Source organism: Herpailurus yagouaroundi, unplaced genomic scaffold (assembly GCF_014898765.1).
Source record: "Herpailurus yagouaroundi ecotype Mexico unplaced genomic scaffold, PumYag 159, whole genome shotgun sequence".
Classification (NCBI taxonomy): domain Eukaryota; kingdom Metazoa; phylum Chordata; class Mammalia; order Carnivora; family Felidae; genus Herpailurus; species Herpailurus yagouaroundi.
In genome coordinates this window covers 52,883,438-52,902,466 of record NW_024412400.1, presented here as the reverse complement: position 1 = coordinate 52,902,466, position 19,029 = coordinate 52,883,438, and the positions used below count along the sequence as shown (strand labels likewise).

The 19,029-nt window shown below is 37.0% G+C and overlaps 1 protein-coding gene across 1 annotated transcript; it reads right to left on the bottom strand.

Annotated features, from left to right (window-relative positions):
* Window positions 1–8,233: 8,233 nt before the first annotated feature.
* Window positions 8,234–17,350, bottom strand: LOC121034201 (serine/Arginine-related protein 53-like; the record flags this gene model as incomplete). The annotated part of the gene is made up of 3 exons (XM_040481128.1): window positions 8,234–8,603; window positions 9,281–9,433; window positions 17,117–17,350. Coding segments are annotated over 3 exons (480 nt in total), but the record flags the coding sequence as incomplete, so codon positions are not given.
* Between the last annotated feature and the right edge of the window lie 1,679 nt (window positions 17,351–19,029).

Genomic DNA, 19,029 nt, shown 5'->3' with positions numbered 1-19,029 from the left:
AAGAATTATTTTGAAGAGAATATGGAAGGAACTAGCTACATAAAATGTATTCTGATTATAAAATTATTGTTAGTTCTTAAATTATTTGAAGAGAGTGATACAATCTTAATTTGCATAAAATCATCTAATTTGTTTACTTACTGCTGCTGTTATAGTTGAAATGCGAAATGTGCATATTCTGTGACAGCAATTTCACTTTTAGGAAATCTATGCAGCCATTAAAAAAGAATGAGGCATGTCGGGGCGCCTGGGTGGCTCAGTCGGTTAAGCATCTGACTGCGGCTCAGGTCATGATCTCTTGGTCTGTGAGTTTGAGCCCCATGTCGGGCACTGTGCTGACAGCTCGGAGCCTGGAGCCTGTTTCGGATTCTGTGTCTCCCTCTCTCTCTGCCCCTCCCCTGCTCATGGTCTGTCTCTCTCTGTCTCTCAATAATAAATAAACGTTAAAAAAAAAAAAAAAAGAATGAGGCATGTAGATGTATTGCTTCAAAAAAGCTATTGACGGCATATCAGGGAAAAAAGTTAATTACAGACCAATCTGTTTTCATGGTCTGAAAAGAGAGCCCATGCACCAATATCTCCACAGAGATATATATCTTTAAACATAGGGCAAGGTTGGGAAGGACTGTTAACAATGGTCACTTTGCAGGGAAAGACAAGGCAGCGGCATAATAGGAGGGGCAGACATTTCTTTACATTAAAAAACTGGTTGCATATGGATGGCTTGACTTTCCTTTTGTGTTTTTTAAAAGTTTTTTTTAATGAAAAAAACTCACAAATCACAAAAATGTTGAACACATCACTTAAGAAAAATGTTAATTCTTTTTATTTACTTATTTATCTTGAGAGAGAGAATGTGAGCAGGGAAGGGGCAGAGAGAGGGAGAGAGAGAATCCCAAGTAGGCTCCACGCTGTCAGCACAGAGGTGGGGCTCGAAGTCACAAACTGTGAGATCATGACCTGAGCTGAAATCAAGAGTTGGATGCTTAACTGACTGAGCCATCCAGGTGCCCTGTAAAAGGTTAATTCTTGATATAACTTTCACTATCTATATTCTTTTATCAAGCTGTTGCTTGTATTTATGCAAGGCTAGCAAATGAGCAGATTTAATAAATTGTATGAGACCATTTGCTACCAGGGTATATTAAATTATATAATTTATAGAAAACATACATGAAACTTGAGAAAATTTTTAAGTACTTAGAAACAGAATTACTTTAGTAAAATAGTGGCCATTCATTTAATGTACACATTCCACATTTGAACTAGAATCCAATATTCAACCCCCCCAATAACATTTAAATATTAGATCATTTTTTTTGACTCCCAAAGTAAAAATACATTTTAATATCATGCTGTCTTTGCTGGTAAGAGGACAGGCATTTTTTCCAGAGATTGTGAGAATTTTAAGGTAGCTTCTTAAAAAAAATAAATAAAAAGAGATAAAAACATATTTTTATAACTCTTTTAAAGCTAAGCTGTAAATGCCTTTCGAAGGGATTTAGAAATTAATTGAATAACGTCTCTTTGGAATTACATTGCACAGGTATTATCGCAAGATGAAAATGCTTTGAAATTGGAATTTCAAGTGAAGGACAACAAATAAAAATGGAGTCTCTGGTATTTTCTAGGCTGTGGTGAATGCTAACACATTTGTTCTTATTAATTATAAAGATGGGAAGTTAAAAGTCTCTGAGCATCTTTTCTGAAAGTAGCCCACATGACCTTAAAACATAAGCTTGGTTGTAAGGAGAACAGTGTGAATGTGAATAGGGTTTCCCCTTGAATTGTTTTTGTGGAATAGCTATTAAGTAACACAGGACAGGCTGATTATGCTCTATGGTAGGTATACAAATTTTACTTTTCATTTTTTAATGTTTATTTATTTTTGAGGGGGGGGAGGGGCAGAGAGAGAAGGAGACACAGAACCTGAAGCAGGCTCCAGGCTGAGCTGTCAGCACAGAGCCCAACGTGGGGCTCGAACTCACGAACCCTGAGATCATGACCTGACGTGAAGTCGGATGCTTAACTGACTGAGCCACCAGGCATCCCTACAATTTCTTTTTAATGAAATAAACATGGAGAAAAGCATATTTATGGGAGATCATCGTTTTAGATGCCTCTCCATTTTCACCTCACACACTGAGATTCCAGGTGATTCATATACACAGCATTTTGAGCAGAGTTATGCAGTGGAAGTGTGCTGGGCCCATATACACAGCATTTTGAAAAAGGTATTTTTCAAACTATGAATAAATTAGTTGCCATAGGAGTTCTCTTCTCCAGGTCAGTTAGACTTACTACAGCAGAAAGAGAAAAGAGAAAAGCTACAGTGCTGCTAAATAAACAATCCAGTGACAGAATTTGTTTAAAAAAATCTACCTAATCTTTAACAATAGTCATTCAGTCATTGTGCTGGCATTTGGAAAACATTTATTTATTTCTCAATTATTTAAAATTTCAGTTTCATTTTTCATTTTATGGCACAATTTTTGTGGAATAAGCACAGGCAGATAGACTGTAGTTATGGAGTTTATGGAAGACAAGGGATTTTAGCAGTTAATTTTTAAAAAAGACCAAGAAGGGAGCCTGCACTCTACTATGTCTTTTACACTGTGGGATTTAAGCCCAAGTACCATGTTGCAAGATGCTAAGAGAGGGTTAGGGTCAGTTCAGTTCATCATTCTGTCTGAGAGCTGTAGCAGGATCATTTTGCCATTCCTTCTCAAGATCTAAAAATAAAACGGTACATTGTTGAGTTTACGGTGTGTATTACTATATTGGTAGCCTTTATTTCTTGAACACTGGCCTTGCAAGGACAGCAATCATAGGAGCCAGCAGGTGGACCCTGAATGACCACATCCACATCATTTGCAATATCATTTAAGCAATAAAAAAATTAGACCAGAAAGTCTGGTGTAGGGTAGAACTAGTAAGATCCTTGCTTAAACTCTGCTCCATTTGTCAGAGTCCCAAATGCAACAGAAAGCACTTTCTACCTACTGATGACATTTTATTTTAGAATTTTTTTTACTGTGGTATAATAAACGTGACAATTACCATCTTAACCATTTTTACTTTTTTAAAAAAATTTTTTCTTTTTTTTAATGTTTATTCATTTGAGAGAGACAGAGAGAGAGAACAGGGGAGGAGCAGAGAGAGAGGGAGACAGAATCAGAGGCAGGCTGCAGGCTCTGAGCTGTCAGCACAGGGCCCGACGCGGGGCTCGAACTCATGGAATGTGAGACCATGACCTGAGCTGAAGTCGGACGCTCAACCGACTGGGCTACCAAGGCGCCCCCATCTTAACCATTTTTAAATTTTTTTTTTTTCTCAACGTTTATTTTTATTTTGGGGACAGAGAGAGACAGAGCATGAACGGGGGAGGGGCAGAGAGAGAGGGAGACACAGAATCGGAAACAGGCTCCAGGCTCTGAGCCATCAGCCCAGAGCCTGACGCGGGGCTCGAACTCACGGACCGCGAGACCGTGACCTGGCTGAAGTCGGACGCTTAACCGACTCCGCCACCCAGGCGCCCCAACCATTTTTAAATGTACAGTTCAGTGGTACTAATACATTCACATTACTGTGAAACTATCACTACCATCCATTCCCATAATTCTTTTCCTCTTTTTAATTTTTTAAGATTTTTTTTTAAAAAAAGTAATCCTTCCTCCCAACGTGGGACTCAAACTTACAATCGGAGATGAAGAGTTGCATGCTGTACTGACTGAGCCAGTCAGGCACCCCTCTTTTCACCTTGTGAAACTGAAATTCTTTACCCATTAAATAATAGCTCATTTCCCCCTCCCTCAGCCTGGGCAACTACCATTATGCCTTCTGTCTTTATGATCTTAACTACTCTGAGTATCTCATAAAAGTGGAACCATACAGTGTTTGTCTTTTTGTGATTGGGTTATTTTACTTAACATAATGTCCTCAAGGGTCATCCATGTTGTAGTATATTGTGGAATTTCCTTCCTCCTTTTAAGTTAGTTACCATATAGTGTTATATTATTTTCAAGCATACAATATCCTGATTCAACAGTTCTATACATTTCAGTGCTCATCACGACAAGGGCACTCCTTAGTCCCCATCACCTATTTCACCCATCTGGTAACCATCAGCTTGTTCTCTGTAATTAAGAGTCTATTTCCTGGTTTGTCTCTTTTTTTCCCCTTTTGCCCATTGTTTTTCTTTGTTTTTTTTCCTTTTTTAAGCTTATTTATTCATTTTGTGTGTGAGAGAGAAATAGAGAGCACGGTGTGAGCGAGGGAGGGGCAGAGAGAGGGAGAATCCCAAGTACACTCAGGGCTGTCAGTACAGAACTCGATGTGGGGTTCGAACTCACGAACCTTGAGATCATGACCTGAGCTGAAATCAAGAGTTGGACTGCCACCCAGATGCCTCTCCATTGTTTTGTTTCTTAAATCCCACGTATGAGTGAGATCATATGGTATTTGTCTTTGACTTATTTCACTCAGAATTTCCTTCCTCTTTAAGGCCAAATAACATTCCATTGATATATAGGCCACATTTTACTTATCCATTCATCTATCCATGGACACTTGGGTTTCTTTCATGTTTTAGCTATTGTGAATAATGCTATTATGAACATGGGTGTGCAAGCATCTCTTTGAGACCCTACTTTCAATTCTTTTGGTATGGAACTTTTTTTGATTGATTAATTGTACTGGCTCCAAATAGCTGGAGTCATTTAATGTTTATTTATTTTTGAGAGAGAGAGAGAGAGAGAGAGAGCGAGCGAGCAGGGGAGGGGCCAAGAGAGAAGGAGACACAGAATCCAAAGCAGTCTCCAGGCTCAGAGCTGTCAACACAGGGCCTGACATGGGGCTCGAACTCATGAACGGTGAGATCATGACCTGAGCCGAAGTTGGATACTTAACCAACTGAGCCACCCAGGTGCCCCAATAGCTTGATTCATTTAAATAGCCAGACTATTAAATAGACTGCTCATTCAACATGGACAAATCTATTCTTCCTTCATTGGAAAGTATTTATTGAAAGACTTCTTTGTGTCAGGAATGGGCTAGATGCTGGGATCCAATGATAGTAAAAGTAACTTGGAAATATAGATGATAGAGCATTTTCTTTGATTTAGAAAAAAAACCCCGGGGCGCCTGGGTGGCGCAGTCGGTTAAGCGTCCGACTTCAGCCAGGTCACGATCTCGCGGCCCGGGAGTTCGAGCCCCGCGTCAGGCTCTGGGCTGATGGCTCAGAGCCTGGAGCCTGTTTCTGATTCTGTGTCTCCCTCTCTCTCTGCCCCTCCCCCGTTCATGCTCTGTCTCTCTCTGTCCCAAAAATAAATAAACGTTCAAAAAAAAAAAGAAAATAAAAAAAAAAAAGAAGAAAAACCCCATGAATTAAATATATTGATCAACATCTATCCCTATGATAAAAGGTGAAGATGATTAGAGAATTTACAAAGTGTTCTTTCTTACCTCCATTTTTACTCCTGTTCTGCTGTAAAGACTCAAATATTTTCTTTTTTAAGTTTATTCATTTATTTTTGAGAGAGAGAGAGAGAGAGAGAGAGAAACCCAAGCAGGCCCTGTGCTGTCAGAGCAGAGCCCAGCATGGGGCTCAATCTCGTGATGGTGAGAGCATGACATGAGCTGAAACCGAGAGGCAGTTGCTTAACTGAGTCACCCAGGCACCCCTCAAATATTTTCTTGAGAGGCAGGGCCACTTGGGTCTTTCGTGAGAGAGATTCTTCCCTGCATTAGCACTGTGATGGTTCCCAGCCTTCTAGATCAACTATTAGGAAGATGGAGGGGGGTGGCTGTGAGTTCTTGTGGCTCCAGGAGCTATCTTGTTTTTCAAGTCTTTGTCAGTTGGGATTTCTTCCATTAAGTCTTCTTTAATTTTCTAACTTGGAGTAATTTCTCTTTCGACTGCAACCATGCCCTCTCCTCTGCCACTAAGTAGTCTATTAGTTATATCATATTACATGTCTGGGCTTCATAACTAAGCCTTGAGGAGGCAGGATCCCCACTAGATTCACGTGTGTATACCCAACTGCACGCACTGTGCCCAGCGCAAACTAGGTATTCAAAAAAAGATTAACGAATAAGTGGGTAAATTTGACTGAAGAAGACCTGAGGTCCCTCCAGTAAGTAGATGGCAGGTCGTTAACTGCAGAGCAAGTAGGATTTCCTGTGTTCTTGGCAGGGAGGGAGGGGATGGAATCCATTGGCTGTGGCATTTCAAGGGCATACATGTGGAGTACATGGATGTTGAGGTGTAGCTTTTGCACCATAACATGCAACTATTTGTTCCGTATTTCATGAAGATGGCTACCATGCCAAAGTGTTATTTTGACAAAATAGTATACTTTTTCTATAAAGGGCATTCTTTTATGTTATTTTACTGAAAACCCAAAGAAAGTAGGTCCACTATTAGCATCCTCATTTTAATGTGAGGATGCTGAAGTGAAGCAGGTGAGTGACTTAGTGTTCTTATTCCATTTTCCCTGAGGATGCAGTCAGAAATGAAAAACCAACTTGTATTACTAGCACTCATCATTTTGTATGAAATCAACGCTTCAAGAAACACTGAGGTCTCATGTTAAGTCCAAATTGTTATCATTAGTCAAGTGACATGAAAGGGATTATTCTGTTTTATAGACTCATTATATTAGGATATTAAAGAAAGCCAGGATGCATCACCTAGCTTGAGTATGGTGATATATTTGATAGTAGTCTCTGAGGTCTTTCTCATTAAATTTGATTTGGCTTGTGTGGTAATATTGTAGGCTTCAACAGGAATGTAAGTAAATGAAGTTAATAATATATTAAAATGAATCATACTGGCAATCAGGAAAGAGGGGAATAGTCATTGAGTTTCTGCAGGGACTAAAGTTTAGTTAATTAAAAAAAAACTTGATTCTTTATCTCTGTATTTAGCTTTAAAATACAAATCGATTGTAATTTAAACTTCTGTATTTGGGCTACTTGCCACAAAGGAACACTGGTGTTAAACATAATTAAAGTATATAATAATATTTTCACTATATTACAGGTAAGGAACATTAGACATACTGAGAAAAAAATGCCTAGTCCAGGCTCTCTGGAGAATAACTAGTGGCCCAAATGACAACCCAGAGTCTTGCCTAGACCACTAAGGTATACTTTCCAAAAGGGTGTACTTTTACTGTTTACAAGTTATGCAAAGAATGAAATACAAAATATTTCAAAAATTGTAAGCTCTTTTTTAGTCACTAAAAACGTGTCTATCTATATTAAAAACCACACAAACCTTAGTTTATGCTGGGCACTTTTACTGAGAGCTAAAAAGAAAAAAAAAAACCCAGGCATCTATTTTAGAATGTGAACCATTCTTGTATGAAAACAAGTATTTTGTCATCAGTCTATTTTCCAGACCTTTTGCACCTGGAATCTTAATATTTTAAAAAATTTTTTAACAGGAATTAGAATTGTAGTAGTCTCAGAAATATAACAAAGATGGCTTTAAACTGTCCTAAATATTGGTAATCTTCTCCCAAACACTTTGCGTGTGTATCCTGTATTCTGAGGTATAGTCTCCAGAGAGACTAAATTAGAGTGAGACCAGACAACAGAACAAAATAGAAAGGAAATATTCATGGCAGTTGTTGAAAACTAGTTTTGTAAGGCAAGGCCTAGAGAATCTTATCTCTGGCATGTTTAGCACGGACTGCATAGTTGATTTTCATTCAGCTACTAGAGAAAGGTATTCTACAATGACAGACAGCCTTATCAAAATTACAATTAGCTGGCTTCCTCTGCAGGGAACAGCAGTTGGTTAAGTAAGGCCGAAATGAGAGCTTTTTTTCAGTTTCCTCAGAAATGATTTCCCCATCTTGGGTATTTGGTCAACTGAGGAGGTCTAGCATGAACATATGATTTCTAGAAGAATGAACTGGGATCTGCTAACATGTTTAAAAAGGAATACTTCGTAAATGCTGATCTCTAAGCAAAAATCATTATTTGTCAAGAATTTAAAAAAAATGTTTTTCTTTTAAGATTAAAATGCTCATTCTGCTTAGATTGGTTAGAGTGCTTTTTATTCTGCCTAAATTTTTATAATAAGGTGAAATAAAAGATTCAAAAATGGTTTCATTATACATGGAAGATGAAATCTCATATGTATAGGATATAGTTTGATTCTTACATATGCAAAATTGTGTTCTTACATGACGACTGGTATCTTCCAAATTGTACTCAGAAACACTACTATGTACCATTCATTTTTATTATCACTGATATTTTTAAGATTAGCTTTATTAACAGTATGACATTTTCATGCATTGTTAAATTTCACACTAGTTTTAATATTCACAATGTTTAAGTTCAAATCAACAAATATTCAAGCCTATGTGAGAAAAAAATGAAATGGTATTACCTTTTAATATAATCCGCTAACTGCTTTTTAAGAGTAAAACGTTAATACTGGGATTTTAAAACCTAAATTTCCAATGTTACTGTCAATTCAACCATATGTATTTCACTCAGGCCACAGGACTGCCCATTAGCCTTTCTTGTCGGAGAGCAATTAATCTCTTGAACCACTTTTCCTCTGCATCAGCTTTCTCAATAAATAGCTAAAAAAGGAAAAGAAAAAGAAAAAATGTTACAGTTTGCCAATAACTTGGATTTGACCTTACATAACATGAATCGTAGAAAACATCTTTATAGAATACATCTTTTAGCGCAAGTTTTGGCTACTTCTCAATTTAACAATTGCCTTCTCAATTGAAGATATTCTACCTGGAGTTAATGTTCAGAAAGTCTTGGAGTAAAAGGACTAATATCAGCATCATGTGTTAACAATTTTACACCTTATTTTGTGAAGTGTATTTCCTATACCCTTTATCAGAGACACGGTGGAATGATACCACTTCAGAGTAGACAGAAAAATATGTGTGTGTCAGTGACATGTTCACAGTCAATGAACCAACTGGAGCTGAACCAGAATTAGATCTTTTAGTGCCAGATTAAAAAGAAAACAAAAATCTTTTTTTTTTTTTTTTTTTTTTTGCTTATTTTTGTTAAGCATAGAAAGAATACTTCTAAAAGTCAGACAACATGATTTGGACCACACCAGATTCAATGTCACTGCTCTAAGGGATGGGGGTTAGCTGCTTATTTGTAACGAATAGGAACATATGAATCCTTTTCTTCCAATGGTCTTCTTGTCATCAGCAAAAAAGGACAACAGTTTGAATTAATTTCAGTCAACTAGACTTCAATTGACATTCTTACGATTTAAGGCTCTTACATTTGGATGGGCCAGAGAATTGTCATCTTGGTACTTGATGGTAGTGGGGATGCTGCTAGGGTCTATTTCTTTTTCAGTACTGGGTGGATCAGCAACTACTGATGCTGGTCCTGATGCTGCAGTTGTGTGCTTCACGTCACCAGGTTCCACCGACTGAAACATAAAGTATGTTATTAATTAGATCACAACACACAATTAAAATTTTGCTTTAATAATATCTCAGATTTTGAATTGTAATTGTTCGTTTAGTCTCCTTTGAGATAAAGCACGAAAAGACCCTAGGTTACTGAATAAGAAATAATTAGTCATAAAATAAGCAGATATAAAAACATTGAGAGAATGTTTATCATTTTTTATGATCAGCATACTTTTCTTAAGAAATTGGTACTTTGAGTCCATACTATGGAAAAATATATTTCATAAAACTAAATTCTATTAGTTAAAACAAGCTTGTGACAAATCTCCAGCATTTAGTTGGCCTCTTCAGATATAAAAAGGAAATTCAAAGGTTATTTTGTTTTTGCTTTTTAAATAACAGCCTCAGTGAGATACATTTCACATATCACTATTCATACAGCTCTTAGCATATCCACAGGGTTTTGTAACCAACACCACAAGCAACTTCAGAATATTTTCATCATTCTCCCAAAAAACCACATACCCATTAGCAGTCACTGCTCCCCACTTCTCCCAGCCTTCCCATCCCTATGCAAACACTAATCTACTTTCTGTCACTATGGATTTACCTATTCTGGATACCTCATATAAAAGAAGTCATAAAATATGTGGTTTTGTTTTCTGTGACCAGCTTCTTTCATTTATTATTATTTTTTAAATTTATTTCTGAGAGAGAGGGAGAGAGAGAGCGAGAGAGCAAGCACAAGCAGGGGAGGCAGAGAGAAAGAGGGAGACACAGAATCTGAAGCAGGCTCCAAGCTCTAAGCACAGAGTCTGATGCGGGGCTTGAACTCACAAACCATGAGATTATGACCCGAGCCAAAGTCTGACGCTTAACCGACTGAGCCACCCAGACACCCCAGCTTCTTTTACTCAGCATGTTTTCAAGATTCATCCGTGTAAGGTTCAGTATATGTCAGGACGTCATTCCTTTTTATTGCTGAATGATATTCCATTATGGAATATTAGGTGCCAGGCATTGTGCTCAATGCTGGGCACGTGAAGACTAATAAATCGTTGCTGCTGCCTAGAAGGAGCCAGCAGTGTTATGCTTTGTCAGGTTAATTCCAGCACACCCCTCCCTGAGAAAGAAGGACAGGGAAGTGGCTGATTAGCAGCAAGTCTGCAGGGATAACATGAAATAGACTAGATGAGAAGTTGGAATTGAAGTTAAAGTACTGGTTCCATATGTGTAGTTTTAGAACTTCCATTTTCTTTATTTTAGCTACTACTGAACATCCACTTTTCTAAAAAAAATTTTTTTTTAACATTTATTTATTTTTGAGACACAGAGAGACAGAGCATGAACGGGGGAGGGTCAGAGAGAGAGGGAGACACAGAATCCGAAACAGGCTCCAGGCTCTGAGCTGTCAGCACAGAGCCCGACGCGGGGCTTGAACTCACGGACCGCGAGATCATGACCTGAGCTGAAGTCGGACGCTTAACCGACTGAGCCACCCAGGCGCCCCTGAACATCCACTTTTTTAAATGAAGGGTAAAACAAACATCACCAGGAAAGACATCTAGAAAATGAAATCTACATGGATTAGTTAATTCTTTCTTAGGATGATTTATCTTAGAACTGGTTATTCATCTATTTAGTACTTATTGAGTGCTAATAATTGTTAAGCACTGGGTACCAAGGGACCAGTAAAATAGATATGGTCCCTGCCCCAACTAGAGACTATATTTTGTGAATGGGACCGGCCAACAGATTACTAACAAATCAAAATAAAAATCAATACATAATCACAAATTGTAACAAGGGACATAGAGATACTTAGACAAATAACTGTTAAATTTGACTTGGAAGTTGTCTTCTTATACTATGAGGCCAATATTCCCCCCCTCCCCCCCAGGTGTCAAACATTTCTATGTCTCCAAGATACTGGGCCCATGAGGCCTTGGGGTATTATACTCACCCTTTATAAAACTGAGGACATATAACAGTAAAGCCCAACATTCTGTATAGGGCAAAGTGGGAAGAATGCTAATCCAATGAGGTCCAGATATCATTTTTTGGTAGTCTATGCTGCCATGCAGAGAATGGAAGAGCATGCAATTCTGTATATCTTAGTCATGCTTCTATTTAGCCAGGAGGCTGGCAGTGTTGAACTGCCTTGAAAATAGTGAAGTGCTGTTACTTTAGTTGTCAAAGATGTGGATTGCACATATTCAGGTGGCAGAGATAACATCCTATTTATAAAAGTGAAATAATTTCTCATTCTGTATTTACCTATAGAACATTAAGGTTTTCTTTTGAGAAGTGCTTATACACATTTAAGGTAGTTTTCAGAGGTTAGGATGAGAGCATGGAAGTTATTATTATTTAATAATTAGTAATTAAAAATGTATGACAAGGATCATTAATTGCTTCTTTATTTGAGGAAAACTGAGAAAAATGCGACTTAAAAAAAAAAATCCACAACACGGTCACTAACAATATCCGGCTTTGAGTAGCACTGCCACCTGGTGGTTCAGCTTGGAAAACTTGGCTTAAAATGCACCTCAAGTAAAAGAATAAATGACCCAGCTGCTTAGGGTTATTCACCCTCTTTCTGAACATAGGTGAATATCTGTTAGCTACAAAAATGTTAGGGTTGAATAACTGGCAATAGGCTTATTTGGGACACAAACTGCATCTTTGTTCCAGAAGTTGATTATATAGTGGGAGCTATCAGATTATCTACTCACACAAGAGATACATGATTGCAGAGAGTTAAACTAGTTAAATCGATATGTGTTGACGGAGACACAATGTCTAGCATGTTATTGTAATAGCCACTTTTATAGTAACAGCTCCCTAGATTAATCAGTACAATTAACACAGCTAAGAGACTCTATCAACTGAAGGGGGTTTTAGTATAGAGAAACCTTTTTTTTCAGACATATAAACTTTATACCAATATGTGTAGAACTGTCCAGGAGAGAAAGATGTTGAAACTTGGGTCATGAGTAATTTAGTCCTCAGGAGAGTTAGTCTTTGCTATGCATCAGGGATAGCCCATATCTCCCCATGATTTGGATAAAATAGTCCTCCTGATAATTTACCTCCCTTTGCTAAGTAATCTCCTGATAAATAATTCAGCTTCTTGGGCATCCTGAATCCCTACCTTATATTGCAGACACAGATATTTTAGAAACTGGAAAGGGAGATCATTTTCTAAACTAATAAATTGGCTCTCTGTTTTATATTACAGTTGAGTGTGAATTTATTCATTGTTGGCCCATCAATTCTTTTCTGATCATTTTGAAATGCAGTGACTAATAAAAATCTGGTGTTGGATACAGTCTAATACTTTAGACTGTACATTCATCAAGGTAAATGCCATCTTGATTTTTACCATATGTTCCAGTTAGTGAATGCACGCTTTCTTTATACTTCAATAGAAAAAATGCACTGAATTCATAATTATGAGAGACACTGGATTAGTAGAAACAAACACAGGCTCTGGAGCTGAATAAATATTGTTTGGATGCTCCTTCTTGTCATTTATTAGCACTTTGACTGTGGGTTATAAAGTTTGCTGAGCCTCAGCTTACTCAGCTGTAAATAAAGGTTACTGGTATATTAGACAAATCACATATGGTAAATGTCTAGCACTAAAGATAGCCATTATTATTTTAGTTACTTTAAATTATTTAAATATAAAAAACAAAGTGGGGCTACAATACACCATTGTTTTCCATGATTTTCTTATTAGTGCTTTAATGTTTCCCAATGCTGTGCTGAAACAAATGGGCCCAAAGCTGATGTGTGTATACTAAACCAGTAAGTTTAGTAAAGCTGCGAAGTAATTTTTTAACCAGTTGCTTAGTAACACAATAGGTCACCAAGCCTCACATGAGAATTTTCGGATCTATAGACCATAAAAAGAATTACGTAAAACAATCTGTGACTGAACCAAAATGAGAACCCTTGCATCTCCAGTTTCTTTTAAGGAAGCCGCAGACAAATGCAGCCCTCAGCATTCAGTAAGGGGAAGAGGTGGGCAGGAGCAGGGAGAAGAGCGGTAACACTTCCATTTCTGGAATGCTTCCTGTGTGCCAGGCGCTTGGTCGTTTTATGTAAAGTATCTTGCTTATCCTTAGAAAAACTTCTGGCAGGGGTATTATCTTTCTTTCAAGATCTTTTTTTTTTTAGTCAATCACACATCCAGCTCTTGATCTTGGCTCAGGTCCATGATCTCATGGTTTGTGGGATCGAGCCCCACATTGGGATCTGCGCTGACAGCACGGGGCCTGCTTGGGACTTTCTTTCTCCTTCACTCTCTGCCCCTCCCCCACACATTCTCTATCTCTCAAAATAAATTTAAAATTAAAAAAAAAAAAGATATGAGTGTCATGAGTTTATCATATGGTTTAAGAACACAGCCAGTAAATGGCAGAATCAGACCTGACCCTACATCTGTCTGACCTTATATCACATGCTTTTGACCACTGCTTCCTAATTGCTAAACCTGAGATTTATTATAATTTGGTTTTAATTTTAGAGGAAAGAAAGAAAATATTTTAACTGAATATGTTTTTAAGTGGCACAACTCACAGTGCTGGATCAATAATAATTTCTAGGCTGCTTTTGCTTCTCTGTCATACTTATCCAATCTAGAACTATTCAGTTCTAGGCTTTCCAGAATTGATTTTATTTGTGTGAATTACTGTTAAGGGCCACCTCTTCTAAAAGCCAGTTGGAACCGTAGATGGATTTATTCCATACAAATTCATGAATGGTCCTTATGTTCCTTATGAGAGGCCTCTATTTCATCTGAATCCTCTCTAACAGTGGCATCTGAATTAGAAGTACAAGAAAAGCTGTATTAAAGGTGAGAGAAAATTCCAGCTCACCACTAAAAACTAAAGCAACAGAAATTAATTATTAAAATAATTAATAATGGTGGTCCCTTTGATCAGAGATGTAGGTGAAATTCCTTTCTATTGGTCCCATGGAAAGCCATTTAGCTATATAGGGTTTTGTTGGAGATTTAGGAAGAAGAGCTTTTCTCTTGGATTTAGCCAGTTATCTTAACATTAATAACCTTAAGATGTTAAGGGAAATAATCTTTTAAAACTTTTCTAGGGGAGGGGCGCCTGGGTGGCTCAGTTGGTTAAGTGTCCGACTTTGGCTCAGGTCATGACTTTGTGGTTCATGGGTTTGAGCCCTGTGTAGGGTTCTGTGCTGACAGCTCAGAGTCTGAAGCCTGCTTCAGATTCTGTGTCTCCTTCTCTGCCCCTCCCTTGCTCACGCTCTGTCTTTCTCTGTCTCTCAAAAATAAATAAATGTAAAAAAAAAAAAGTTTTAAAACTTTCTTAGCGGATACAGTGAGGTGAAAGCATTACAGATTCTGGAATTGAAATACACAGATATTAATACATTTATACCTTTCAAAAGACTTTAAAGGTAAAGCCAGATGTCTAAAGATTTTCTGTGTTTCTCAGCAAGAGGTCTGCCTTCCTGGTGAGCATGGATACTTGGAGAAAATCAGGGGCATATTAAGAAATGTAATTGGGGTAAGATGTTTACACTTAAAAAAGACTGAGCAACTACAGTAGAAGTTTTTAAGCACTATGCTTAGTTTACAGAATGTACTTAAATATCAAATAATTTAGATGTTATAAAATGTTATTTAAAAATAAGCACTTATTGGATCAAGAACCATGTTAAGTATTTGATAATCATCATATTTACTCCTCAACAAATCCAACAGGTAGGTATTATTAGTTCTATTTTATGAATTTGGAAATTGAGGCCCAAAGAGGTTGAGAAGCTCACTGAAGATCATGGCAAGAAGTGTGGAAGTTAAGATTCAAACTTAGATCTCTTGGAGTTCAAAGCTCACCCTCTTTATACTACATCACGCATACTTCTTCTTCTTCTTTTTCTTCTTCTTTTTTTAATCTTTATTTTTTTGAGAGGCAGAGAGACAGAGTGCAAGTGGGGAGGAACAAAGGGGGAGGGAGACACAGAATCTGAAGCAGGCTCCAGGCTCTAAGCTGTCTGCACAGAGCCTGACGTGGGGCTCAAACTCATGAACCACAAGTTCATGACCTGAGCTGAAGTCTGATGCTCAGCTGACTGAGCCACCCAGATGCCCTTATCAGGTATACTTCTGATCAATATCCTTGCTCATTGCTGATTTTGCTTGTTATTGGAAGAGCTACTAGTATCTTGGAGGAAAAAAATGGAAGTAAAAATAAGTTTATTATATTAATAATTAGTACCAAAGAGAAAAAGTTGTTTAGAGGAAAACTTGGTGTATTAACTAGAGAGGAATGAGTATTTCCACAGAAAGAAAATGCTAGGTTATCTTGAGTCCAGTCAGAGCTGGGAAGTCAGGATGAACTTCAGAAAGCAAATACTAGGAAACAAAATAAATTACAATTCTATGAGGACATATGAATGACCTTTATATGTAAGATATTAAAGAGTAAGATAGTAAATAAAATGAGCAACTATATTTATGGATGTCCATTGTAGAGTTCCACCATTTTTTAGGAGTTATGGTGGCAAATTATAAAAAGTTCAAATGAAATTCAGGAAACAACAAGGCAAGGACCACAGATTAACCAGGGCTGTCTACTGCTATGCACCAGGCCCCAGTGCTCAAGTCACTTCTCCAGGATGAATTATTTTAAAAAGTACACGGTAATTGGAAAGATGTCCATGTCACCAGCAACAGGGGAAATGCTAATAGAAAAACAAAAGGTCAATTCTACCTGACCACGTATCAGGTCAGTAAATGTAAAAATATCTGATAAGGATTTGGTGTTAACCAGGGTGTCAGAGGCAGACATCTTGCACTTGTGGGCAGAATCTGAATTGGTACAATGTTTTTGGAGGATGACTTTGGGAACATATATGAAGATAAACAATATTAACCCTAACTTGAAAAATTTATTTTACGAGGATAATAATGGATATTTACAAATATGTGTGTAATACTTTCAAGCTTACAACTACTTAAATATCTAATATCAAGGAAAAAATCAATGAATTATGGTAAATTCATCAGCAGGATACTGTATAGTCACTAATGTATTTACAGATGTAGAATATTTTTGAATAACATTCATGACTTTATTACATGTATGTTATTAAAGAATACATGTATTTCACAGTAGAATGCCTTTTCTGACTCAAGGAACAGATTCCTAAAGACAGCCTTGATACTAACTGAAAGAATACATGCAATATTCAACAGAAATAAAATGCCAATCAGAACTCCTTTTACTAGAGTTGAATAAGTGATACCCATCTGGGCAAAGGGTGTAGATATATATTACTATTTGGGTAAAAATCTGATTGTTAAAGCTCTCCTCTAACTTTTGTCCAGAAATGTCAATTCAAAAGTAGATGCAGGCATTTGAAAAGAAAACTATATGTTCATAAAATGCATATTACTGCTTTAGAACTGTTGACATTTTACTTTGTCTTCTCAGTGAATTTTAAAATAAAAATGGCATCAGATATATTTTTACAAGTGAAACTTGAACTGATTCTCACTGATTCGTTCTCTCTCTCTCAATAACATGCTGACACTCGCTCACCCTACTTCATCTATCTGTTAGAAGAAGCACTTACATTTAAGTAAAATCCATTAATAAAGCACCTCCTCAGAGGGGATCTAAAGGCTTATTCATAATGTCTGGATGAAAACTTACCTTTTTGACTTCTTTACTTGATCTGAATGTCTGCTGAACAAAAGAATCACTTTCAATGGCTTCAATTTCTTTTACTCTTTTTACTTGTTCTACCAGGGTGGCTTGGTCTAAAAAAAGGGGGGGGGGTATAATGTCAGTGTGTTTTGTGTGTAAGCTTGTTAACAACACTATTCTAAGCAAGGTTCTTTCTTTCTGTGAAGTAATTTTATGACTTCTGGAATTTACCTGGATGAAAAGATGTTATAGTTAAGCTGTAACAAAAAACTATTTCCCCCCGGAGATCCACAAATATAATATTCTTACACACTAAGGCTCTCATCTAAAACCTAAAACATTGCTGAGAAGTCACTGCTATAATGATATAAGCTAATCTGGGCTAATCTAGTGGGAGGGCTTTGAAAATTAAAAAAATATTTTGGAAATACATACAAAAGGAATAACAGCACAATGAATCCATTTGCACCCATCACTCAGCTTCTATAGTCATGAACTTTGTTACTTCTTATTTACTTTATTGATCCTCACTTCATCTTTTTAGGTAGACATGGAGTACTCAAAAGTAGCTCCCAGACACTGTACCATGTTACCCCTAAGTATTTAGTAGGTATTTCAGGTAAGGGCTTTAAAAAAAAAACCCAAACAACAGTAACCCAACTACAATACCATCTTTACATCCAACAATATTACCAATAATGCCTTAATATCATCTTATACAGTCCATGTTTAATTTTCACTGTCTAAAAAAAAAAAAAAACACGTCTTTTTTACAGGTAGTTTGCTTAAAACAGGATCCATACAAGGTCCACACATTAGACTTGTTTGATAAGTATGTTAAACCCTTTTAATCACTGACAGTCTTCAGTCCCTCCCTTTCATTGCCATTTGTTTGTTGGAGAAAATGGATCATTTATACTTAAAATTTTTCTACATTCTAGATCTGGCTGATTTTATTCTCATGATGTCATTTAACATGTTCCTCTATCCTTTGTATTTTGTGTAAGCCAGTAGTTAGATCTAGTGACTGGATAAGATTCAAGTTCAATTTCTTTTAGTCAAGAACACGTCATAGGTGATGCTTTGTAATTCCCAGCACACCATACGAGGATGTGCTTCTCCCAATTTTAAAGATGTTAAGATTGATCAGTGGGTCTAAGTTGATGTCAGCCTGACCCTCTTATAAAGTTCTTCATCAACTTTTCCCTTAATGTTTTTAGCAGGCATTAATGTTTGTTGATTAGACCCATTATTTCATGAGATGTTGTAAAATGGTGATTTTCTAATTCTATTGTTCTTCCTGCATTTTTTAGCTCTGACTTCTATGTAATGAAGAACTTCCCTCACTGGCTGTGAAGTATATAGTCTGTACAGGAAAGGGAGAATAAATGTTTAATTTTTTCCCTTTACTTGTCAATTTTGATCCAAAGATGAATGAGTTCCTGAATATTTATATACTTAACATATTTTACTCCATGTAATCATTTTAATATATTGTTGCTCAGATTATTCTACCTTTGGGTGGTGGGAATCTCTTGAAGTTGGTCCTGTATCCTTTTGATATAGTTAAGGGGTGACTCAGATGTTCCAGGTTCATTTTGTACAGTCCCTGTCCAAGACCTGAAATTAGCTGTTTCTTCAAAGGGCTCAGACTCCTCTTAGTGGGGAATGATATTCTGAAACAGTAACTGGGACACCGGGGTCTTTATTGGTATTAGTCTGTCACTGCTTCTCAGCTTTTTCAGTGGGTGGGATAGGAAATACATATTTTAAGAAGAGAAAACTTAATATGAGTTCTTGCTGATACTATCAATCAAATTAAAGATTAGAGGACTTTTAAAGTCTTTGATTTTTTATTTGTATGTCTTTTCTTTCACTTTAAAAATTTTAAGTCTTAATGATATGGTCAAAAGTACTTA